Source organism: Acanthisitta chloris, unplaced genomic scaffold, assembly GCF_000695815.1.
Source record: "Acanthisitta chloris isolate BGI_N310 unplaced genomic scaffold, ASM69581v1 scaffold45279, whole genome shotgun sequence".
Taxonomy (NCBI): domain Eukaryota; kingdom Metazoa; phylum Chordata; class Aves; order Passeriformes; family Acanthisittidae; genus Acanthisitta; species Acanthisitta chloris.
Window position 1 is genome coordinate 1 of NW_008693971.1, and position 25,829 is coordinate 25,829.

General features: G+C 41.5%; 2 protein-coding genes across 2 annotated transcripts; one reads left to right on the forward strand and one right to left on the reverse strand.

Moving 5' to 3' along the window:
- Positions 1–2,535: 2,535 nt before the first annotated feature.
- SMEK2 (SMEK homolog 2, suppressor of mek1 (Dictyostelium)) lies at positions 2,536–15,992 on the forward strand (the record flags this gene model as incomplete). The annotated part of the gene is made up of 15 exons (XM_009083232.1): positions 2,536–2,634; positions 3,115–3,735; positions 6,775–6,852; positions 7,063–7,179; positions 7,818–7,934; positions 8,330–8,461; positions 8,758–8,860; positions 9,790–9,831; positions 9,952–10,110; positions 10,789–10,958; positions 12,057–12,196; positions 12,646–12,830; positions 13,287–13,489; positions 14,275–15,172; positions 15,293–15,992. Coding segments are annotated over 14 exons (2,262 nt in total), but the record flags the coding sequence as incomplete, so codon positions are not given.
- Positions 15,993–17,654: 1,662 nt separating this feature from the next.
- Positions 17,655–22,288, reverse strand: CFAP36 (cilia and flagella associated protein 36; the record flags this gene model as incomplete). Its single annotated transcript, XM_009083233.1, has 9 exons — positions 17,655–17,741; positions 18,456–18,611; positions 18,855–19,024; positions 19,135–19,261; positions 20,171–20,222; positions 20,828–20,915; positions 21,173–21,287; positions 21,498–21,599; positions 22,224–22,288. Coding segments are annotated over 9 exons (962 nt in total), but the record flags the coding sequence as incomplete, so codon positions are not given.
- Between the last annotated feature and the right edge of the window lie 3,541 nt (positions 22,289–25,829).

A 25,829-nucleotide genomic window follows, 5' to 3' on the forward strand; every position in this document is an offset into this window, starting at 1 on the left:
GAGAAGAGGAGGCTCAGGGGAGACCCTTATCACCCTCTACAGCTCCCTAACAGGAGGTTGTAGTCAGGTGAGGGTTGGTCTCTTCTCCCAGGCAACTAGCAGTAGGACAAGAGGGCACAGACTCTAGCTCTGCCAGGCGAGGTTTAGGTTGGATATTAGAAAGAGATTTTTTAGAGAGAGAGTAATCAAGCATTGGAATGGGCTGCCTGGGGAGATGGTGGATTCACCATCCCTGGAGGTTTTCAAGATAAAAATAGTGCCATGGTCTGGTAACCATGGTAGGGTTGGACTTGATGATCTTGGAGGTCTCTTCCAACCTGGTTGATTCTATGATTCTGTGAAATGAACTGAAGAATTAATGCCATATCAGTGGTGCTGATTTTCATTCCTATTCCAGGGTGATAATTGTAGCAGCTGGTAAATTTTGTTGAGGCAGAACACTGTGCTGATGGAAGAGGTGACCCACAGTCCCGTGCTGTCAGCAGTCCTGTCCCAAGTGTTAGTTCCCTCGCACCTGCCAGTGGAAATACTCCTGAGTGCTCCCTGACCTGTGTAAGACCAGATAACTCTATTTACAAAAGTCTGCTTAAATCATCTAAGCTAACCTGATTTTGATGAAAAATGATTGGGGAATACTGACAGTAGGTTCAAGAGTAGTGATGATCAATAATTATGTTTTTGTTCCTCTGTCTTTGGCTGATACATCAAGGATGGAGATGGGATGGATGATACCCAGTCTTGGATTGGCCTTTCACCATAGCAAACACCTTACAAATAGTAATCAATCAGTTTATAATTTCCTATTGTTTGGTGCACAAGGGAACCAAGAAGTACTTTTGGGGTGAAAACATAATGGGGCAATGCCAGTGTCTGTTTCTTGTTGCCTCTAGAGTTTCCGAAGGTATATCAGGTATCTGAAAGCCAGGCAGGTGTTTCTTTGGGTTTTGCTGCTGAGCTTAAAGATACCACTTTGAGTATTTTGTTTATAATAAAAGTGATGCATAAGGTAAAGCCTTAACAGGCCTTAATGAGTTGTGTGGTGAATATTGAATATTTAAAGGGTGGAAAGTAAATTCCCTTTCTGTTCATTAAGCAAGGGCTTGCTTATGTCTAAAAAATACTTAGAAAAACTGTCCTAGCAGTTCAGGAAGTCAGCAAACTTGGTGGAATGTTGAACTGTTTGCTGGAGCTCATGGAATGTACTGCAGAGTTAGCAGAGAACTGTTCCATTTGAACATTTTAACATGAAGGTGATCTTGCTGTAGGGTGGTGAAATGTCCTGGTTTTAGCTGGGATAGGGTGTATTTTTTCCTAGTAGCATATGCAGTGCTGTGTTTTGGATTTAAAATGAGAATAACATTGATAACACATGGATGTTTTGGTTGCTGCTGAGCAGTGTTTACCCTGAGTCAAGGACTGTTCAGTGTCTCATGCTCTGCAGGTGAGGAGATGTGCAAGGAGCTGTGAGCGACCACGGCCAGGACAGCTGATCCGGCCTGGCTGAAGCGATATTCCATACCCTAGGACAGCATGGGCAGTGTATGACCTGGGAGGGTTGGCTGGGAGGCCTGGCAGGACATTGGTCAGGGGGTGGTGAGCAACTGTGTTGTGCATAATTTGTCGTAGGTTTTATCTTTTCTGTTGCTGTTATTATTCTAAGTATTCGTTATATTTTACTTTATTTCCTGTATTAAACTGTTCTTATCCTAACCCGGGGGTTTCACCTTTTTCAAGTTCTCCTTCCCATCCCACTGTGGTGGTGGGAAGTGAGTGAGCTGCTGCATGGTATTTACAACAACTGTGTATTTGGATGTTGGAGTACAGGCTTACATTCCTTGCAGTACAATAGCAAGTGTCCTAATAAAACCTCATAAAAAACCTTTTTAGTTATTCAGAAATTGAGTAAAACTTCCAGATCTGCTGTGCAAGTGCACAAATTGAAGTGATGGAGGCACTGGTAACCGAGGAAAATAAAACCTTGCCCAAATGGAAATAACTGACAAGATGCTTGTAACTCTAGGAAGAGCTTCCGACTTCTGTTATTGAGGCTGTATGTCTTTTAATCAGAAAAGAGTATTTAAACATTAGCTAGGCATTATTTCTCACATTGCTAGGGCTCTCAAACCCTTTCTGAGGAGGAAGCTGGTTTTTTGTTTCTACTTTACTAAATATGAAAATACTGAAATTATTATATTGCAGGTTTTATTAATCTGCAGTGTGTGCATTCCCATTTCAGTAGTGTTGGCTCCAAAGTATCTTGAAGAAGAATGCCATTATAAGTGACTTGCATATGCAAAATGGTAGATTTAACTATATATGTATGATTAATGGTCATGAAAGAGCAAAAAGCAAAGTTGATGCCCCTTATGGCAGAACAGGTGATTTAATATTTTAGTGTTTTACTTTCTTTTTTGACAAATGTAACTTTAATTAAAACTATTTTTTCTCTGGACATGGGTTGTAATGGAATATAGATTAATGTGCAATGCAGACCTGTGTCAGAAACAATTATTTTCTTGTTTTTATATTAAACAGGACACCCTGATAGTTTGGTCAGAAGCCGAGAACTATGATTTAGCACTGAGTTTTCAAGAAAAAGCTGGCTGTGATGAAATTTGGGAAAAAATCTGCCAGGTACAGTTAACCATATACATTCTGTTTCTTCCAGATGTCTTGGTGTCCTCTGTGACTCATTGTATTTGTGTTTCTTTTTTAAACCTGCTTGTAAAATAAGTGAATATTCATTGTTGTTTTCTGTGTAAGATCCGAAGTTGCCCCTACCTAGAACACCAGTTTTTGTTTTCATGATTGAATGTCAGGTTTTTGAAACATCAAGGTAATGATGAGACTCAGGTGCTGAGTGTCTTAGAGAGGCTTGTGTGCTTGTTTTGATTAAACCCCCCTGACTTTGAGGTGGGAATTATGATAACCTTCTCATGCTTTGAAACAGAGCAGTGTGAAGCTGTGAAGTAATGAAACCTAGAGCTCAGATTCCCTAGCAGCTTACTTGGGATAAACTAGGAATTGAGATGTATTGTTATTTCAGTTATTGACTTGATTATGTTTATGTATATTTTGGGACAAGACAGTAATTGTGTGCACTCTTTTCTTTAGGTTCAGGGTAAGGATCCTTCGGTGGAAGTCACACAGGACCTCATTGAGTCAGAAGAGGAACACATAGAGGAAATGCCTGAAACTAGTCCTTTGATTGACCTTCCTACTTGTGAACTCAACAAACTTGAAGAGATTGCTGACCTAGTTACCTCTGTTCTCTCCTCACCCATCCGTAGGGAAAAGCTAGCACTGGCCTTGGAGAATGAAGGCTACATTAAAAAACTGTTACAGCTTTTTCAAGTCTGCGAGAATTTGGAGAACACCGAAGGCTTACATCATTTGTATGAAATTATTAGAGGAATTTTGTTCCTCAACAAAGCAACTCTGTTTGAGGTGATGTTCTCTGACGAGTGTATTATGGATGTTGTTGGATGCCTTGAGTATGATCCTTCTTTGGCTCAGCCAAAACGGCACAGGGAGTTCTTGACCAAAACAGCAAAATTTAAGGAGGTTATTCCTATTACAGACTCTGAACTCAGGCAAAAGATCCACCAGACTTACAGGGTACAGTATATTCAGGACATCATCTTGCCGACACCATCTGTTTTTGAAGAGAATTTTCTTTCTACCCTCACTTCCTTTATTTTCTTCAACAAAGTTGAGATTGTCAGTATGTTGCAGGTAAGTGGTTTTTAATATCGTCTAGATGGATTATGTAGTGGTAGTTTCAAAATGGATTATGTAGTGGTAGTTTCAAAATGGATTACAGTTAATCGCACAAACTTTGATTTGCACAGTGTTTAAATGCTTCCTCTTCTTTCTGATACCTTTGTATTTTAAAAAGGTAGATTTCAGGTGAGTATATTAATGTTTTTTAACAGGTTGTAAGCCGTTAAAGATTTTTCTCCTTATTCCCAAGCAATGTACTTTCTGAGCTAGTTTTACATAGGATTTAGGCAGCAAGCAAGTTAGAGAATTCTGTACCATCAAGGACATTTGTGCTGTCTTTGTAACAAATTATGGATCTGTGATTCAAAAGAGCATGTTCAAAACCATTTCTGTTATACTTCTGTTACTTTCTGGTACTGATTCCAAATGTTCGTGTTGTCATAAAAATTAAGTAGTAGTTGCTGGGTTTTTTCTTGCTGATACCCAGAAGTAATAATAAATAACCAAGATGTTACAGTATGAAAAACTGTCCTGCATCCTTTGTAGTCAGAAGCAGGCTTCAAGCTGGACCCTGGAAGGAGCCTTGGTGAAGAGCTGTGTTTGAACTTGGTGACATTTTGGTGTTTCAGATGGCCTTGTGTGAACTAAGGGGCACCAAAGTGGTTTATTCTGTTTTGGATCCCTGTCCAAAAATGGTACATTTGTGTAGAACAGAGCATCACAAACCTACTGGGTTGAGTGTGGATAGCCTCTGTGAAACAGGAGGAAGAATTGAGGAGGAGGGGAGTAAAAATTGTGAAAAGAGAGGGGCACTGGAGGAATAACATGACCATGTGGAATACAGGAATGAGCGGAACATGATAAAGAGTACAGTAGAGGGCTGGGAGAAAAATCAAAACTGAAGAACTGCATAAGTAAGCTTTTAGGCTTCTTTCTACTTCTTTATGGCCAAATAGCAGAAAAAAGCTAAACTGTAAATCCCTCTTGCAAAATCAATGACTTTGTGTTAAATAAAGATTTCCCTTTAAATTTTTTTTCAGATATTTTTTAAGACTAAAAATAACTTCAGTATTATTCTCCTGATGCCACAGTCGTGTTTCCATTTTTAAGTGTGTAAATCCCTTTATTTTTCATTTAGGCTTTGCAGTACTGAATATTTAATTGTGCCGTAACAGAAAACTCTGATTTGCTGTTATCTCTAGTAGTCTTTGCAGAAGGTTCTGAAATCCTCTGGCAGTTCTTTGCTGGCTCTGTCACTGGCTTTGCCATCACAGAGAGACTATGTAGTACATAGGTTTGCCGGCTTGTTTTGAAGTTTGTGATTGAGGCATGCATCGTGATTTACAAATAATGTTGATACTTGTATCCTTGAGAGTTACCAAAAAGAAAGCGCACATGGAAGGGATGTTACGGATAGCATACTGGAGGAAGATTACCTGAGGTGGTGGCGGTGTGGATCTCGGGTTCAGGACTGCTGTCACAGCCTCCTGGTGTAAATCAGCTTGTTGTTGTGGCACAAGAACTCTAAAGCTCCTTTGGGTTTGGTGAACACATTAGACGTCTTGTTTCCCTAAATACACTGGCAAAGCTCCTTGGGAGAACACAGTTTATAGGAGCAGCAGATTGTGTTTGCTGCAGCAGCAAAGCTCCTTGCTACGTGCTGTGGAGCAGTAGATCTCAGTGCTGCTATTGATGGAAGGGCAACCACGTGGGAAGCAAACCTAGATCCAGCCTGTGCTTTAGGACATAAGGACTACACTGTGGAGCAGCCTTAGAGAAGCAAGAGATCTTTCTGTGGTCAGGTGTTCTGTAGTAGGGATTTCCTAGCATCACTGCTGTTAATTGTGGTATGGTTTTGTTTTTAACAGGCCTAATCAAGCTGTTAAAGCCATCAAAGCTTGACATAAAATACTAAGTCTGTGCATGTTGCACTCTTTGATGTTAATTCCAGGTATCATTTGTTTGTAAAGTGCTTCTTTCCCCATCTCTTAAAATTTTCAAGAAAAAAATTTGTGAGCCTTTGGGTGACATTCCTGTGACTGTAAAAATTGTGTATTAAGTTAACCTACACAGATTTTTAGCAACAACACACAGCAAAATAGAGAGGTAAGCACCCTCTACATTATGCAAACGTTCATGTATATTGAAATGCTACTACTCCATTTTTGTTTGTTCAATGCAGAAGTTTATAGAGTCAAAATAATAGTGTGATGCGTAATTTGTAATGCTGTAGCATGTTACTAATGGTTTTCAGATTTATGTTGTCTTGAAAGGGTAACAGAGACATTTGATTTGACAGAATCAACACTATTTTCCATGTGAAGGAATGCAGAGAAATTGAAGGACAGAGAGGGCAGAAAGTGCCTAAACACTTGAGAGATGATGATTGATGTTCACCCTGATTTTGTTGTACTTCTTGATTCTTAAGAAATAGGGTAACTGAAATGCTTTACAAGAAGTGAGATGTTGTTCCATACATGCTTAAATGTCTCTTGCTAGTAGAGAATGTGAATATGAAAAGAAAAATAGTCCAAAAAGTTTCCCATCTTGGCAAAGCAGTGTGTCTGCAAGTGAAGGATCTTGTTTTATTGCAGGTTAAGGGGCGCATGGCTCCACCAAACTGGTAACGTGTTAATCTGGTCACTGTGCCCAGGTGGCCTGAAAAGATGCTTTGCAGTGCTGCAGATCCAGAAGTGGGAAATGATTCCTGTGGGATGTCACAGAGTAGCATGAGAGGCACAGGTGCAGCAGGTTCCAAGTTGTACCTTGGGTGGCACTTTGTAGTTGCAGTTTTAGGCGTCATCCCCTGAGCTCAGCTTAACCTGTGGCTCTGGTCTCCTGGAGCTTCTGCTGCTGTTGCTCAGGGGGAGTGCTGAAACAGTGCACTGGGAACGATCCTGCTGGGGGTGGACTCTGGCACTTGCCTACTTTGGGATGAAGTGAATGGAGGTGTGGCGAGCTGGACTTCCTGCAGTGTGAGATCCTAGAAAGATGGAAATTTTGCCTTTATAGGGCGCTGTGTAAATTGTGTTCCTTTTGTGTGTTATGCAGGAAGATGAGAAATTTTTGTCTGAAGTTTTTGCACAATTAACAGATGAAGCTACAGATGATGATAAACGATGTGAACTGGTAAGTCAGTGCCCTCAGTGATTCCCTGAATGCTTTAAACGGGAGGGATGAAGTAGAAAACAGTGAAACTGTTCTGCTCATTCTGCAGTCATCGAGGTATTTCTGTGGAATCAACTAGTACACAAACTGATACGAAAGGACGAAAACAGTTCCCATTCAGAGAGCTTTCTGACTGAAGTACACCTGAAATTATTTTTTGCTATCTTACAGGTTAACTTTTTCAAGGAATTCTGCGCCTTTTCTCAGACGTTACAACCTCAGAACAGAGATGCATTTTTCAAAACTTTGGCCAAGTTGGGAATTCTTCCAGCTCTTGAAATTGTAATGGTAAGTGAAGTCTTCAAGCTGATTTTAACAAATCCAAGTTTTTGGATCTGCCGAGCATCTCTGTGTAAGTTTGCTGGGACAGCTTTGCTGTGCACAGAGTGGAGGGTGATCGTGGTGCTTGGAATGCAAAAGCTGCCACAGCTCTCTGAAGCAGCCTGGCTGGATTGCACTTGGTCATTTTTACATTTGGAGGCAGTCTGTGGTCAGTGCAGTCCTTGTGACAAGGTAGCGTGAAATTGCAAGAGAGTGTTTCTCACGTGGCAGCTGGATTGTTGTGTGTTTCCTGTAGGTGTGGTGGTTGTTGGACCAGGGCCAAAGAAGTATTTTTAGATAATCTCGAAGTGTTCCTACTCGAAAGATCACATAATCCTGTCATTAGTGGATTAATCTGTCTTAATCAGCAATGGGAAACATAATTTTTTTTCACTCCTTTGGTTGAAAGAGCTGTTTCTGCCTGACCATTGCAGTTCGTTTTGGTGGTTTATTGTTGTTTTTCTCTAACTGTATTACTGTGTTTGTCATAGAAAATATGCAATGAAATGTTCTTAAAACTTTGAACTCTCTCTCCTTTTCAGCTCTGCTTGATAATAAATACCAAATTCAGTTTGTTCTAACTAATTAATTTCCTGTTTTCTTAGGGAATGGATGATCTGCAAGTTAGATCTGCTGCTACAGATATATTTTCTTATCTAGTAGAATTTAGCCCATCCATGGTCCGAGAATTTGTAATGCAAGAGGCCCAGCAGAGTGATGATGTAAGTACAGGTGGTTTGGAGTTTGTTGAATACATGAGTTTGGATAAAACAGAAAATAAGCAAAACAGCAAAACAAACCTCTCCAGAATTTGGGATATAGTTAGCCCCAAAATGTAAATACCAGAAACATAGGAAACAGTAGGTTTAATGTAGAAACATTGCTGCATCATGGAACACTGACATGCTCAGTTATAAGATTGTAGGTCTGCTTAACAGAGATTTTAGGTGTGGAGGGTTGTGCTTGACACAATTTCTCTGTCCAAATGCATTTCTCAAATCTTCTGTTTCACCTATTTTTCTTATTTAAAAAAATCACAGAAACTAGGGAACTCATTCCACTATTGAAACTGTGCCTAATTGTGTTGTGGTGGGTTTGTTTGGGATTTTTTTTGCAGGACATCCTCCTCATCAATGTGGTCATCGAGCAGATGATCTGTGATACTGACCCGGAGCTCGGGGGAGCTGTGCAGTTAATGGGGCTGTTGCGGACTCTGATCGACCCGGAGAACATGCTGGCCACAGCTAATGTAAGGAAGTACAGAGGGGTGAAGGCACTTCACTGTTTCAGCAAATTAACAACCTGATATTCTCTGTGTGTTTGGTCTGATGCTGAATTTAAACTGATACTGAATTGAAACAAGCTAAAATGAAGAAACCCATCTTCCTTGAGTGAAGGCAATGCTGCAGGCCTAACCAGTAATGTACAGGCAGACCTGAAGGAGTCAGTAGAATTCTTTGTAGGCTGTTTCTTCTGTTCCTGCTCTTTCTTAGTTAAAAGCTTATATACAACTGCCAGTGCTTAATGAAGTTATTTTTGTCTTAGAAAACAGAAAAAAGTGAGTTTCTCAATTTCTTCTACAACCATTGTATGCACGTTCTTACTGCACCACTTCTGGCTAATACATCAGAAGATAAATGTGACAAAGGTACTGATAATTATATATTTTTCCCTTTTTAAGGCTTGTAATGTTTGGAAGTGAATGATAGTGCTGGTCCCAGGAATCAGCCTGTGATGGCAGCTGGAAGTGTGCTTGCTTGATGCTGTGTTTGTAAAATGTGTACAGCCTTGACATTAATCATACTAGTCTACAGTTGTTAACTGTGTTAGTTTTACTAGTATAATTTTGCAAAATATTTGCTGTAAGGCATAGAGGGTCTGTAGGTCACAGGTACTTTTTTGTAAAAGTTTATTAAAATGCTGTGGCAATCCTCAGTGGTTATGTGATTCCAGGTAATGCAACTTGGAACTCCTTTATCTTGTTTCCTTTTTCCTTTTACCTCAGTACCAGTAAAAGAATTGGAAATCTGTTTGGTGCACACAGACAACACTTATTAGTTTGCCTCTAGTGCTTTACAGCAGAAAATTTAACATCAGTACAGCCTCTTGTCTTAGGCTTTATGAGCATTGTTTCAGGAGATTAAATCCAACCAATTTATATTGGATAAAAACATTTATTTCATCTTACCCATCTTAAATATTAAGTCAAAAAATTAATGTTTTCTGCATTAATACAAAATTAAAACTCATTAAATATCAGTAGTGCTCATTTTAGTGTACTATTTGAAAAATTTAGAATAGGCACTTTCTTTTAGTCTATGCAGAAATAATATTCCTAAGTATTAGGTTATATTTTCACCTAGTTGGGTTGGAAACCTTCTAAGGTAAATTGGATATAGCAGTCTCATTTGGCTGCATTTTAACTGCATGTTTATGTCTGTATAGCTTACAGAGACTTTTGATGTGATGAAAAAATCTGATCATCTGGTAGAACTGATTGCTTATCCCCATCTTTTAAAGACTGACAGTACTTTGAAAATCTTTCCCTGATTTTTGTTCTTGTTCTCTCTTGATCAGATGCAGTAGTTGGATCCACTAAGAGTAATACAATTTGTCCTGGTAAGTTTTAATTGACCTTAAAACATGTCAGGAACTGTAAAAGCAACTGAGCTCAGTGATGAATTGGTGTAGGACGTTATGTTATTTTGGTATAATTTAAGGCTTATGTTTTTCTTGCAGATAATTATCAAACGGCACAACTACTTGCCTTAATTCTGGAGCTGCTTACGTTTTGTGTGGAACATCACACATATCACATCAAGAATTACATTATGAATAAAGATTTGCTAAGAAGAGTACTGGTGTTGATGAATTCAAAACACACATTTCTGGCCTTGTGTGAGTATGGAGTTGTGGTTTCCTTCTCTAAGGCTCCATGTATACTATGTGGAAGGGGTTTCAGGGTACACCTGAACTTGGAATTCATGTTAATTCCCTGTTTATTACTGACTGCTGTTAAGTAATTTTGAAAAGACAACAACTGTATGTGAATGTAGATCACATTACAGGGGAAGAAGGATTGCTATATCCTTTGAAGTCCACAGTGATCCTTTCAAGTCTTCCTGACAGTAAGGATCATTTGTGATTAGCTGTCTTGCCTCATTTAAATGGAAATAGTGTAATTTCTTAATAGCATGATAAATCTGGTGCTCCTTGCAGAGAGTGAATGGGATTTTGTGAACCAGGATATTTAAAGACATGCAGTTGGTTCTGGGAGGTGAACAGAGTGAAGCACAGGAGTGAGCTGATAATTTAAATTCACATGTGCTGAAGTGCACTGTTGCTGGACTTGAGAAAGAGTTCAGACCTTCAAGTACCCAGGAAAGTCAAAGTAGGAAAGAAAGATGGCCTGTCAGCATTTGCTGCTTCTGCGCTTTCCCAAAGTGCTTTTTAATGCTTTGGTTTGGGGGTGCATCTTTCTCTAGGTAATACCAGGTGTTTGAGTTTTTTCTGTGAGCGGCAGACTGGAGCTCTGGCAGGTGATGATTAAATCCTTGCATTTCTTTCTTCACACAGGTGCTCTTCGCTTTATGAGGAGGATAATTGGCCTGAAAGATGAATTTTATAACCGTTATATCACCAAGGGAAACCTCTTTGAGCCAGTTATAAATGCTCTTTTAGATAATGGAACTAGGTACAACCTGCTCAACTCTGCTGTGATTGAGCTGTTTGAATTCATCAGAGTGGTGAGTTAAGCAGCTGCTTCAGCCCTAACACAGATGTGGCATTGCAGGTTGAAATACAAACCACAAATCTTTCCCTTCAAGTAGGGTATGAGTACCTAAAATCCCAAACTAAAATTCCCATAGATAAATACACAAATAAAATGAACCTGTAACCTACTTGTTTTACATGATTTTCTGACCACAGGGGATGTGTCAGCCCTATTTGTGTAAGTGTCCTGGAGGTTCAGTTCCTCTCAGTGCTACAGTGTGTTATTTCTGGACCAACCTTTGCACTGAAGAATTAAGAGAAATATGTTGTGAATAAGTCTGGGTATTATTGCGTCTCAGTGAGACTAATTGGACTACAAAATTGAATGGTCATTGTCCTTTAAAATCCTACACATGTGCTTTCTGGCCAGTCTAAGCTTTGTATCAGTAGCTTTTCCACTGGCAGTGTTCGTGGGAATGCTGTGTGTGTGGACAGGACAAGCAGGAGCACCAGCTGGCTGGAAAACAAGGACTTGTAGCAGCTTCTGAGACACTCACTGTGAGAGCCTTGATGTGTGGGAGTCTTTTCAGATAATATTTGTGGCCTGTGAAAGTGAAGGGCAGTTTTTAGTCATAGGATATTGTAGCTGCTGTCTTTTCCAGCCAGGAGAAAATGCACTGTGTCTGCAGGTGACTTCTGTCAGCAGGGTGAGAACATTAGGATTTGTGTCATACAGTAATAGACTTGTTAGAGGGGGACTGACCAAGAGGCTCCTTGTCCCACGTGAGCTGCTGTAGTTACTGAGCACTGGGGAGAGAGCTGGAACCTGTGAGGAGAAGAGAGCAGGGCACAGCTATCCTAGGTAAAATATCCTGGTTTAATGAAAGTGTCACAGAGCTGTGACCCTGCTGTGAGTCTATTGTCTGTTTCCATGGGAAGCTTAATAATAATTTCTAGATCTCAGCTTTTTTATTAAGGATCAATCTGATTGCTTCACATTTGTACAATATTGCAGAACAGTGTTTTGGTTCTGGCTGAGGAATCTGTCACTTTCCAAACGAAACTCAAAAGCTTTCTGGACTTGTGCCTGTGACCATTTGAGGCTGAAACTCTGTTTTGTTCTTCTGCAGGAAGATATTAAGTCCCTTATTGCACATATAGTTGAAAACTTCTATAATGCCCTTGAATCTATTGAGTATGTTCAGACATTCAAGGGACTGAAGACAAAATATGAGCAGGAAAAAGACCGACAAAACCAGAAACTGAACAGGTAGGTCCCAGTTTGTGGCTCTGAGACTATCAGTGACTGTAGGGCTGCTGCTTGATTTCCCTTTCCCAGAGGGCAGCAGGATCAAGTGCCTGGGGCTGGGGTTGGGTTCCATTCTTGACAGAAACTTCATGAATTAGAGGAAAGACCCATCTGCCTTTCCTTGTGGCCAGTGTCAGAGAGAGCTGATGTCGGTCAGTGGATTAAATGTCCCATTCAGAAAACTCTCAGCTTGTGAGAGCAGGATCTTCCTCTGTCACTCTGAGTTAGGATTCAGTCTGCCTCATCATCAGCTGGGGTTAGGCTGTTGGTGAAGGTTACAGTGAGGGTGGAACTAGGGATGGAGCTGGATTGCCTTCTCGAATGCACCAAATTCCCTCTAAAGTTCTGGAAGCTATTCTGAGTCTGAAACAGCAGCAAAGCTGGAATCACCTGTCCTGTGTCTCTTACAGTGTCCCATCTATATTGCGTAGCAATAGATTTCGCAGAGATGCAAGAGCCTTAGAGGAGGATGAAGAAATGTGGTTTAATGAAGATGAAGAGGAAGAAGGCGAAGCTGTTGTACCTCCAGTTGAGAAGTCAAAACAGGAGGATGACTTTCCAGATAGCTATGAAAAATTTATGGAAACTAAAAAAGGTACTTACTCAGTTTGAGCTTGTTGGCACTGGAAGTGCTCTGTGGCAGTTCCATGGAGTATCATCTAAACGAGCCAGTGGTCTGTGCTCTCTACCATAAACAGCAGTAAGGGTTTTCTGTGTAATTCATGAGTTTCAAGCGTGTCTTTGCAAGCTAGTTTAGGATTAAAATAGCAAGTGAAACTGCTTCAAGCATGCATCTAGTTGAAATGGCATTCAACAGCAGGACTTCAGTTGTGTCTGTGTGCTCTGGCTGAGCAATGTCCCCATGCCAGCAGCATCTGAGCCCTGCTCAGCTTGCTGGCAGCCTCTGGGTGAGGTTAGGATGGGCACTCCAATTTAAACTGAATTGCAGCCAAAAACACCCATTGGCTTTTGCCCTGCGATTGTGCTGTGATGCAGATTGTACTCCATGGTGTACAGCTGATACTTAAGTATGAAAATGTTTGTCCCTCAGCTAAGGAGAGTGAAGACAAAGAAAATCTTCCTAAAAGGACTTCAGCTGGGGGATTCAAATTCACTTTTTCCCACTCAGCCAGCGCAGCCAATGGTGCAAATGGTACAAACAGTAAATCCGTGGCAGCTCAGACATCACCAGCAAGCTCCAACGGCTCCTCTTCCAAGAACACCACCCTGACCCCAGCAGTGACAGCTCCCAAGGTGGGACAACTCGTGTGGAAGCTGCTGTCCCTGCGCAGCGCAGTGCAGCACCTCGTGGGGCTGTGTGGGTGTAACACAGCAGCCTGTGGGCAGGGGCTCGTGGTCAAGGATAAATTCCCCCAGCCCTGTCTCTTGACATGCTGACTGGTTTGGGGGAAGGGGAAAGGAGGGATTGGCTGGGGCTGGAGTATGTTGGCACTCTGGGCATAGTCTCGTCTCACATCTGCATCATTTATCTGTTGCCACTCCTTGGCTTCCTGCTTGGCTGCTCTGTGTGTGATGCACACATTGTAGTTGCCCAAAACCATGTTAGTGCCTCCCTGCCAGGGAATTCCTGGGTGTTTTTAAGCAGCCAAGTGCAGTGAGTGACCCTCTGTGGTGCCTGACACAGCCGTGCAGGATTGGAGTCTGCAGCCCATGAGCTCCTGAGCAGCCACAGAAAAGTGCGGCAGGAATGTTATTGCCCCCCTCTAAGGCTGAGCAGGAAAAGGGCTGTCTGTGCACACTGGAGTTTGTGCCTGTCCAGCTGGGAGCTTAGAAGTGATGGTAAACAGTGGCGAGGCCAGAGCCAGAGGAGCAAGGAAGCTCCAGTACTTGTTGCAGCTTGGAGGATGAAAGCCACTCTCCAGACAAACGGGTCTTGCAATGGCAAAGGCATCCCCAGGAAACTGCTGCTGCTGCAGGCTGGTGTGTGTGTTCCGGGCTGGGGGCTGTACTCAAATGGCTCATTTCTGGGTATTTGTTCAAGGTGAGGACTTCCTTTTTTTCCTTTTTCTATTTGACAGGGAAGTCTAGTTGGCCTAGTGGATTATCCTGATGACGAAGATGAGGAGGAAGAGGAAGAGACATCTCCAAGGAAAAGACCTCGTCTGGGTTCATAAAAGAAACCAAAAGTTTGGAATAAGAACTTTTATTACGGGGTTTCAAATGCTGCAACTGTTTTAAGAGCTAAAAAGAATCTGATACAGAAAGCTTTCTCCCATGAGTATATAAGATAATACAAGGAGTAGCAAAAGAAACTCAGTGTATCAGCTAGAAAGGGTTAGTTCTGTAAACACAAAGCTTCCAAGGAACTTAATGTCTTTCTAGAAAAGGAGCCTGGCATTCAGGCTGTCAAAAAAGTTAAAAATAAAAAAAAAAGGTGGGTTAGTATTCTCAGAACCTGGATGATGGCTTCTCAGCAAGGAAAGTCTCAGGTGTCGGGAGGGCAGGGGAGGGGGGAAGGTATGGTAACACTTTTTTAAAAATATTGCAGGGTTTCCCCAGTGTTTAACAGAACTAGGAAAACAAAATAAAATTCAAGCTTAAATTTTGAACCCAGTAATCTTAATTTTGTAATGGTGCTGTCAGTTGTGTTCTTTTAGCAATGCCTCTTTTAAAAACAAATTTGAAGGGAAAACTAACTCTGTTTGCATAAGAACAATCCATTTTTTGGGACCATTTCTTACCAACTAAATGCCATTTCTCATGGCTGGAGGGAGGGACGCTGCAGTTATAGTGCATGTTGAGTTGTTTCAAACAGTTCAAAAGTTTTAATTTGTGTTTTCCAAGAGGAGGGAGCAGAAGCTGGATTCCAGACGGGAGGTTATGCTTGTCTTTCCATTAGACATCCAATAATAGCCATGCCAAGGAGCAATCACTTCCAAAAGGATCTGCAGGAGTTGTTTGTGTCGTGGTGGTGCTGTACATGGCACTGTCAGCATCAGGTTGGGGGGATCCCAAATTCCAGCTACACTCTGTGTTGTTCGAAGCACTGTCTCCTCTTGGAGCAGCTGTTTTCCTGTTCGTGTGTCTAAATGGCAGGATTGAGGTGGGAATAAGAGACACTAGGAGGTTTCTCATAGTGATGCATTTAGCAGTGTTTTAACACCAAAGTCAGTTTGGACCAAGATGGAATTACTGCCAGCAGAACAGCAGTCCTTGAGGCAGAATCAGCAAGCAGCACCTGAGCCTGGATGTGATCCAAAAGCTGCTTTTTTTCAAAACAAAAGCACATTCCACATAGGTAAGCGAACTGTGACAGAAATAGGTGAGTTGATGGTGAGTTGACAGAGGCAAACAGTCCAGGTTTTATTCTCAAGAGCAGCACATGAACTGTAAATATTTTAATGTTAGTTTGCCCATATGTGATCTGAGATCATGGTGAAGTGAGAGGAAGTTTCCAATGACAACATGTCAGAGATGTTAAAAGATGGAACCAGCTGCAATCCACCACATAGATCACTCTTGTAATATGTGTTATGGGTCCATTTCTCCTGGAATAGTTTGAACAGAAGCAGTTTCTCTGTTTTGGAGACTTTTTGTAGTTAGTTTTAATTTTAGCTCTTGTTTGAAAAGGATGGGCTGTCTGTGTAGATATGAAGTATAGTTTTTCCATAAAACAGAAGTTTATTTTGTATTAAAGATACCACTGTACTTGTTTTACACCATTTGTATACATGTGGTGATATTAATGATGAACTGTAAAATTCAGGAATTAAAATGTGACCCTGTAATTCCATAATTATTGCTTTGGTTTGGTTTGTTACACATAGTAGGTCAACTCAGAATTTGGAATGTGACCGTTTTAAGAGTATTGTTTAAGAGGAGTTATCCATGCAGTTTTCAAAGTAGTTCTATAGCACTAGATGAAGTCTCAGAGGGAATCTCTGAGCTCATCCCAACACATAAGTAAGACATGGATGACAGTGTGTGTGCCTGGACCTGGGAATGGTGGTCTTGCCCTTGGTGGGCTCCAGGCCACCGAGCACAGGACTCCTTATTTTTCACCTGTGTGATGGAACACCGTCTCAGGATCTGAGGAAGTGTTTGCTGGTCAAGCCAAGCTGCAGCAATATCATGGTGTGCTCACTCTTAGGCTGGTGATGTCTGGTTTGCTTCCCAATGAGTTTTCTCAATCTTGACCTAGAGAAACTTCTCCAGCACACACACCTGACTGGAGCAGCAGTTGCACAGGATGTGCCTTCACTGACTCAAGGCTGAAAAATTGCATCACCTGGTGTGTGGACCCACATTGTCCTGATTGTCTTTAACACCTCCCCAAGCTCTGCAGGTCTCCAACAGAAGTGAGTCAGACCCTGCTCTGCTCCTCACCACCCCAAGGCCTCGCTGAAGTACTGGCAGGAACTTTAAAATGCAGATGAACATGAGATTTTTTCAGAGCAAAACCAAGAATGTCATTAATGTTTATAGTTAGTAGGAAAGAACTGAGTCGAAGTGGCATTAGATGCCCCATTTAAAACCCACCAACCTACAATGACAGTAGAAGGTGATTGCAGCACTCTTTAACTGGCTCTTGCCTGGGGCTGTTACCCCTCGATGCTGTGTCGCAGTCTGCCCTCATGGACAGCTGCCTTTGTGCCCTGGCCTGGGGTCCTTCCACTCTTTTTGGAAAAGAACAGGAAGTCTGCCAATGTGTATCAGTATTAAAAGATATTTTAATAAAAATTTACATGAAGCTTGCCTGGATGCGTTTGTTTCTCTTCCTGGGAGTTGCTGTGGCAGTCAGAGGTGTAATGCCATGGGCAAAGGGTGACCTCTGCTGGCTTTGGTCCAATCCAAACCAGTAAAGGATTCAAACAGATTTCTGCTTCCCTAGGAGTGAGTTGCTGGGGACAGCCCCAGTTTGTAACTCAAACCTAAATGATTTCAAGTTGTGTTTAGAAGAAACTTGAACCTTGGGACTGGTAATCTGCCTCAGAAGTCTGTCAAGTACTATAAGTGACTTGAAGCTGCATTATCTTTCTCAAAAATGAGATGGTCATGATTGCACTTCCTTGTGAAATTAGACTTTATTGCATTGCACAGCTGAAAAGCGTGGTTTGTTTAGAACGGTCTAAGAAAAGGGTTCAACTTCTATACTTTAAAGAAGTTCTGTTCTCTAGGCTCTCAAGTGGCTGAGGCCTGTGCTTGGACACACCTGTGCTGCAGCAATGTCACATGGCCACACTGCTGAACACACGGAGTTTCCAGCACTCTGGAATACAAGTTCATAGTGTATTTCAGTGTAATTTCAAATACGGATATGCCAAGTGCTGAGCTGCTTGTCCAAAAGTTCAGTAAAACTAAAATTAAGACTGGAAAACAAATTTCTTCAATTATTGATGACATGATTTATTCTAAAAACATCCTTTTGTTCTTGGCCTCTGCAATGAGCTGCTTGAAACTATCGCTTGTGAATAACTTCTTCTTTCAGTTTTTCAGCAAGCATCTTCCTCTTCTGTAGTAACCTTTGCTTCTCTTCTGACATCTCCTAAAAGCAAAGGGACAACAACACTGCAGTGAGCAGCACAGCTTCCCTGGCAGGCACAGCTCCCACCACGGAGCAGAGGGTGTCACTCTTCCCATCCCCCTGTACCCAAAGGTTTGGGAGGCCTAGCCTCAGCTTCAGCTGCTGCTGTGCAATTGTCCTGAAGGTTCCTCAACCAAACATGATTTTAGGCACGTTCTGAGCATAATAAAATGCTTAGCAACTCTGAAAAATACTAGAGCAAAGTGCAAGTCCTTGCACTTAAGCACATGCTCTATAAAGGAGAGCAATGATCTCTGGTTTTAAAACACAACAGTTATTACATTGTTTTGTGGGGGATTAATGTCTTCTACTAGTTTCCTCTGGTTCTGAGAGAGAGTTTTGAAGCATTTGTGAAAGATTTTTCCCATTCAGATAGGGGAAAAAAATACAAGATTGAAAGGAGCCTAAACAGTAGGTCAGAGATTAGGAACAAACTGGCATTTAAACCACTCATAAACTAAAATAAATCATGAGGGTTTGAGGATACTGAAGCAAAGCAATGCCAACTTCATCCCTAAAACGTCCAGCAAAACCAGTAACTTGGAAAGACTTCCTCTCTACTTCCCCCACTTGCTCTTTTTAACCCTGACCACACAGCAGCAGCATTGACACCTGCACTGAGCCCAGCCATGGTTGTATCCAGCAGCCAGGCTGAGGAGAGTCTGAGGCCTTCACCTCTTTGGGAGGCGATTCCTCCTCTTTCTGCTCAGTGTTTGGTGGTGATGGTATGTTATTCCTTGACTCTTTCTTCGTGGCCAGCAGCAAGTCTCGTTTTTTCTTTAGGTACTCCTCTCGCTGCTTCAGCTGCTGCTTTTCAGTTTCTGATAAATTCTGGGCAAAGAAATGTAAAAAAAATTTTGAAATGAGTTTTTGATATCCAAACGTTCCATGCAAGAAAAGCAAATATCCTATTTGCTTCCAAAATTACTGGAAACAAACCCAAGTTGATGCTTCAAGCTAAAAAATCCGTATTTAAATAAAACACTGTCTTTAAAGTACGCTGTGCATGTAATCCTCTCTTTGTCTATTCTGGTTCTATGTTTGGGGGTTTTCTTATTTGTTTGTTTGACTTACAGGTCCTTTCACTGCAGGTTTTTGTGCTGTGTTCTCTGAACATTTCCCAGCAGATCTTTTCTTGGTGTCTTCTTTCCCCTTGGCACAAGAGGGCTGAGGTAAGCTTTCAGTTCCTTTTTGTAGTGGGCGAACTGGTTTTGGGTCTTCCTTTGCAGATTTCTGAGATTCCCCTAAGTAATTTTCCACAGAAAGCAAGTAGAAAGAAAAGAAATACATAAGACAAAAATAATAAACCAGTGTTTCTTCCACTATCCAGATGTCTCTTCTCCCCTGAAATTACCTAGTGGACGTTTTGGAGTTTCTTCAGGTTCCTCACCTCCCTCAGCAGATTCCTTTACTTTTCCTGCTTCTCTGGAATCTCTTGGAGAGCTGTGGGTAACATCTGGTGCTTTAAGTTTCACACGTGCCTTAAATTAGAAAACAAACAAACAAACCCAAGGATTACATCTCCTGGTGCTGTGCTTCAGGCATTTAACTGTCCCACAAAGAAAGCTCCCGGAAGAGCTTCCAGTAAAAACTGTGCTGTTTACACTACATACAGTGCAATCCACCTCTCAGAACAGTAATGCCAGAAAACGTCTGTGCTGCTCATCAACCATCTAATTCACAGCAAACCCCCTCAGCATTCATTAGAATATTCAACTACTTCGTATTAAAAAACTCTCTTAACAAAAAAATGTACTTAACTTAATTCTCTTAACAAAAAAAATCTAACACTAACTCACCTTCTCTATCCAGGTGTACACTTGTTTGGGGCCTCTAATCTGGCTTGTTTATCAAGAATGTGAATATTCTCCAATGGTCTGTAAAGATTGGGATGAGGAGTCTGCCTGTTTCCCCAGTGCAGGAGAGTTTTATTGCCATGATTTCACAGTTTTTCCAGTTCCCATTTACATTCGATGTCCGTTCTACATGTCTTACTCTGATGGACATCACATCATGGCCTAACTAAGGATTTCAGGGTCCTGGTGATTAGGTTCTGGCAGTATTGTGCAGATTTAATGAATAACTGTACTGTCTACTAAGTGATCCTGAAAGTAATTCCTGAAGGATTATGACTGCTGCCATCTCCAAGCATCTTATAATCTGAAGCCTCTTTGATCTTGACAATATTAGTAATTCAGATGTTCTCTGGATCTGAAAGGTTGACATCCCTTGGCAGGATTTTAGGATTCAGGTACTGAGGAGGGAATATGCTTATGGTGTGATGCACATATTGATGCTACACACTGCCTTGAAGTGATACAGTCAGGGCAGGGATATCAGAGCATTTCTTAATCATCACCATAACTCATCTGGGAAGGTAAGATACTCACTTCTTCATTCCTCTTTCTTTCTTGCTCCATTTCATACTCTTCTTTAGATTTTCTGTAACACAAAATACAAGTAAATACTCAAAATTCCTTTAGTCTTAGTGAGTTTTAGGGAAATTTAACACTGCTTAAATATTTGAGGACTACCAAAGCAAGAACAACGTAATGTGAATTTGTTAGTATCCAAAATATTTCCATTACTTAAATGAAAATGCACTCAGAAGAAGGTGTAGAAAGGAATAAAGCCTATGGAAAAGCAGCATTTGTCCTTACAAGGCCCTAATACTTAGGATGTTCCAGAATGGATTACAGGTACTGTGCTCCCACGGTCCAGAAACATCTAACCCAAGTCTAACCAACTTTAGGTGCCCCTGGAGGTTCAGGGGAGAGAGAAGATGAGGAGGCTGGAGGCTGCACAGCATTCCATGGGGCCCCAAGGCAGCCCCATGGCAGAGCAGTTCTTGCTCAGTCTTTAAACATTCCTGATCACACCCACTGTCCAGCACCACTCATCTTCTCTGGGCAGGACTGTGACAAGAACATTCCTGCCACCTCTGAGATGAAGGCAGTTTCCTGGATAAGGCTGGAAGAGTTAGGTCCTGTGTTCCTTTATTTTTTATTTGAAACTAGCATACAAAGTACGACTGATTCACTTCTTACCTTAGAACCTCCCTGAGTATTTTCATTTCTTCTTGTTCAATTTCACTGAATACATCAGAACCCTCTGTCAAACACTCAGGCAACACACCTGTAAAAATGGGGCAAAATTCATGCTTTACTATAAAGAAAATGGTTTGGTTCTCCATTTGGCTGCGAGAGAAGAAAAAGAAAACCAAAAAAAACCCCAAACACAAGAAAACCACATCCACAAAACCAAAGCCTCTCTGTAACTGTTTCCGAAAAGGTCCTGGATACAGTATCCTACACTCATTTATGAATGGCTCAAACAGTCACCAAAAGAACACTAAAAAGCTGAAGTGCAGCCCCACATTCACCGCTGCTTACCATTCCTTTCTTTAATGATTCTAATAGCTTGCAATTGCATTTCGACATTTTTCTGTACCATCATTTTTTTAAATAGTCTAAAATCTTCTGCCGCCAACACTGTTTGCAGAATGGCCTGTGGGAGGGAAGACACACACCAAATTAAACCCTACAGAAACCAGAACCAGCTCAGTGTGCTTGAAATTAGATTGAGAGTTACATTCTGAGGAGCATGTTGTTAATAATTATAGAGGTGGGGGTTTTTTTCACGGTATAGGTTTTCACTGAAAAAGTGAAAACATAAAGCTAAGCATTAAATCATCCCTGCATTAATGAAGGCAAATACCTGTGAAGTGTGTGTCTTTGCAAGAGGAGATGAGAAAGCTTCTTGGAATTTCTCTTCATTAATTCCAACTTCTTTAAGATAGTCTTCTAATAACTTTTCCACCTGTAAGAAAGTATAAGCCTTACTTTGTAAAGTTTTCCCTAAGAATCATATGGATTTTTTCATGATTGTACATTCCTTTCTGCTGATACTGCATTTTTTAAACTCAAAGCAAAATCATTACAATAGCATAAATGATCTTTCGGATATGTCAGGCTTTGTTTGCTTTCATGAACTGCTCAAAATAAGCCTTTTTATTGCTCAATTTAATTACTCCATAATTTATCTTCTCCAGTTTCCAAGAATCTCACTTGTCTACCTTTTCCCCAGACTCCTGCCTAGTATTCCTCATCATCTTTTGGTGTAGGCAAAAAGCTTTTTGTCAGTCTGTGTGCCTGAAAGCCTTTAGGGTCAGAGCAGAAATGGATGTTGGTTTGTAGTTATTCAGTTGATGCTTTAAGAGATAAAATAAGAGGTATGACTGGTATACAGCCTCTTTTCTACATACCTGATGTTAAAAATGCATGTGACAACTAGAACAGGATTTCTAAACAACACTTGGAACAGGCAACGTTAGAAAATTCTAAATAACAAAGAGAACCCAATTAGAAGTTCAGCTAAATACTAATTTAACATTTTAAATTCTCTTTTCCAGGAAATTTACCACAAATAGTGAATGATGCTCACCAGAGCTTGATACTCCTGATAAATTTCTGTGTAAGACAACTTGCTTTCTTCTTCATCATCAAAAACTAAGGGGAGGAAGAGACATTTTGTAGTCAGTGCACACACCACTGCAAATCAAAGTATGCCTGAAGTAGAGAGAGATTAACCTTTGCAAGGTAATATATTTAATAACATGAAAATATAGGCTATGATTTATCATACTCATATTTTTCATATTCAGGCTAAGCCTATACTTCTGGTAATTTAATGCAATTAAGTTTCATAATTTAATGTTGGAAAAATGTATTTTCATAAGAGAAGACTTTCAAAGAAGTTGAGCATTCAGCAGATACAGTCACTAAAAAGTGAGATTTAATAAAACAACTACCACATGAACCTGTGTAAGGTTGTTCTGAGGTGGCAGATGACCAAAGCAGGACATTTTTCTCTCTCTCTTTATGTATTTACATGGAGGATGAATTTATTCATGATGTGAGAATGTTCTTAAATGTCCTTCCTCTGGGGAGAAGGCCAAGTGATACAGGAAAATGAGTCCCTGCTTGCATCAAACACTTAAGCCCAAGGAGGAAGTCTAGGACAGGTAAGTTATTTTTCAATTATATCTATTCTGATTCAGCAAAATTAATATCTAGTACAGGCCACATTAATCATACTCATGTAAATTCAAATTAATAACTCCTATCAAGGTAATGATCTCTACATGCAGAATAAGTGGAAGAAGGAAAAAATAAGAGAAATTGAGATTTAGGGTTTGGGTTTTTTAATTTACATTTTTTTTCATGCCAACAAGGAAGAGAGGCAATGTAAAACCTGGCAATTAAAACAGAGGCTTAGAAATAAGACTGCCTCAATCCCCTTCAAGATTAGCCCCTGTGTTGGACAAGTCGCTTCCCAGGAACATGCTTTGAAGTCATTTGAAGAATAGAAATTCTGCTTACATTGGTGAATGGCTGTGATTTATTCTTCTCTGATGGCAGGTGGTGGTGATGCACATAGAATTAGTGTTAAGTGTCACAGAGATTTGGAGTGACTCTTTGGAAAGATCCTTTCTCAGCTGGGACAGCCCTGAGGCCACCGCACTCCCAGCCTGGACAAGGTGTGATGCAAGGTGGCAGTTCCTGAAGCAGAAGGTACTTGCATCACTTTCTAAGCCCCTGCAGCAGTGCAGTGACAGAAATCCAATCCAGCAGCTCAGGCACCCAGTAAGTAAGGCAAACTTGCTTTTTAAACTGAATATGGAAAACCAACGTGGGTTTTGCATAAGGCAAAATTTTTAGAGAAGGAATTTTTTTAATTAACAATAAAAAAAAGATTTAAGAAATATCTAGGAAAAAAAATTCAAATGGTAGGACAAATACTCTATATCTTATTCCTATGGCAACCACCCTCTTACCAAATGCAAGAGGGTGAAGACACGACAGCCTCTGTTGCCTCCTCCATCTCCTCCCCTCTGGGGATCCCTCACAGCTCCTGCAGACCCCAACCTTCACCTTGGCTTCTCTGTTCCCTTTTACCTCCTACAGTCCCTTCCCACCTTGGGGGGTGACACAGGGCTGTCCCTCCTCAGTTAGTGTCCATGCTGACAGCTAGCCTTGCCCTGCCAAGAGGATGTCCTTCTCCCACAGCTGCATGACATGGCCAGCAAAGCGGGAAGCTGGCACAAACCAGGCTCTGTCCTCAGGCTCAGGGCACAAAGGGGATGAAGTTTAGTGCCAAGCAAAGCAACCTGCAGTCAGCATCTCCTGCCAGCTAAGTGGCATTAGGAATACTTTGAACAGACCTTGGATTTTCTTGAGTCAGGGCTCCTAAACCACACAGTCATTATTCCTTAATGTTTTGGCACAGAGTCTTTGGTCACCCAACAGGAACAAAGATCTGAAGATCCACTGTATCAAGACAAGCCAGGGTTCCCAGATAACCTGGGAGACAAACTCATCATTTTCCTGTTAAAATTGAAAATCTTGGCTAGGACCCCTGGAATGGAATGAGTGTTAAATCAAATTTGACTTGAGTCATGGACTGGTGAGGCAGCTCTGTGCTGGGAGGGAGTCACGGGCAACGGTATCCGGTTATTCCTTTTGTACCTTGTCTTTATCTGCTGGTGCTCACAACTGTTACCAAGCTTATCTGTGTCCAAATGATGTTTCAATTAATACCTTGGAACATCTGAGCACAACTAAGAAGCCTTCTTGCCCTAATTACACACCCATTGATTTAACTTCAGTTTCGTGTAAGAGGAAATTAATCAAGCCATGAGAAATTAATCAAGTTCCCAGAAAGAGGGAGAGAGAGAAAGCAAACAGTTGTGAACAGATAGAAAACCATTATGATTGCTTACAACTTGAACAGCAAGGACTTGGCCTAGGTAGCTACAGTTCCAAAATAGATTTCTTACATGCCAGTTACCAAAATTCAAACTGTATTTTTGAGCAATCACCAATTATTGTCAATCAAAATGTTGCTAATTTGCTTGCCCAGCCCAAAGGTTAAATGTCTGGGAAATGTAAAGAATTCTGTCCCAGAGTATCTCAGTACAAAAGCAGCTCGGGAATCAGCACAGCAGGGCACCTCACACCACACCACACGAGCCTGCCTCACACTACATGGAAATTTACAGCGGTTCCACAAATCTTCTTAATGCCAGTAAATTCCCTTCAACCTTCTAAAGAGAGATCATTGCTCCTGAGAGGGATAAATCAATTCCCTCGACACCTAAACCTGGGCCCTCTGCATGATAGTCAGAATGCTTGTCCCACCTCAAGCTTAAGCAGACTTTCCAGGGAAAAAGTCCACTCCAGATTTCTCTATCCCCTCCTAGCTGTAAAGGCTCCAGCAGCTTTCCCAGTATACTGGGGAAGGCATGTGGACTCACAAGGATTGTGCCTCATGCAAAGCCTGGGAGGGGTAGACACGACTCAGGATAACTGAGAAGCAACTTTTGTTTTCAATAATCACAAACAAAAGCTTCCTTTGTTTTCCAAAGGGCTTAGGCACTGCTTTCAGACTTGCCCAAGTTGTCGTTATTTTGCTACCCTGAGGGTCCAGGTACTCTCTGGCCGCAGAAATTGTTCTGTAAGCAGCAGAAGTCATTTAGCCAAATCTCTGCATCAGAAAAGCTCTTTCCTCCTTCCTTCAGCGCAGACACATCTGTACAGGCCTCCCCAGGCTGCAGGGAGATCCCTGCCCCCCTCTCACTGCCTGTACTTCCAGGTTGTTCCCCAAATTATTCCTTGATTTCCTCAGTTCTTTCTTGAGGAAGAAAAAGAAGTCTCACTGGAGTTGCTTCCAAGCTGAACTCACACACACAACCACCTACAAGACATCACTGGTCACCAGTGACTTTTAGTGCTGACCACTGACTTTTAGTGCTGACCATCGTTTTCTGAGAGGTGCTGCCTCGGGGCTTCCCTCCTCTTAGCTGACAACATTCACCTCCTTTCCACCTCCTACTCCTCTGCCCCACTGGCCAGAGAGCGACTGTTGTCACCCCGCGCAGTTCCCAAGGAACATCCCCTCTCCGCGGAAAGCCCCGGCGGCCTCCGCGCCGCGCTCGCTCGGTGTCACGCCGCAAGCTCCGGCCACAGTCCCGGCACGAGCTGATGGATG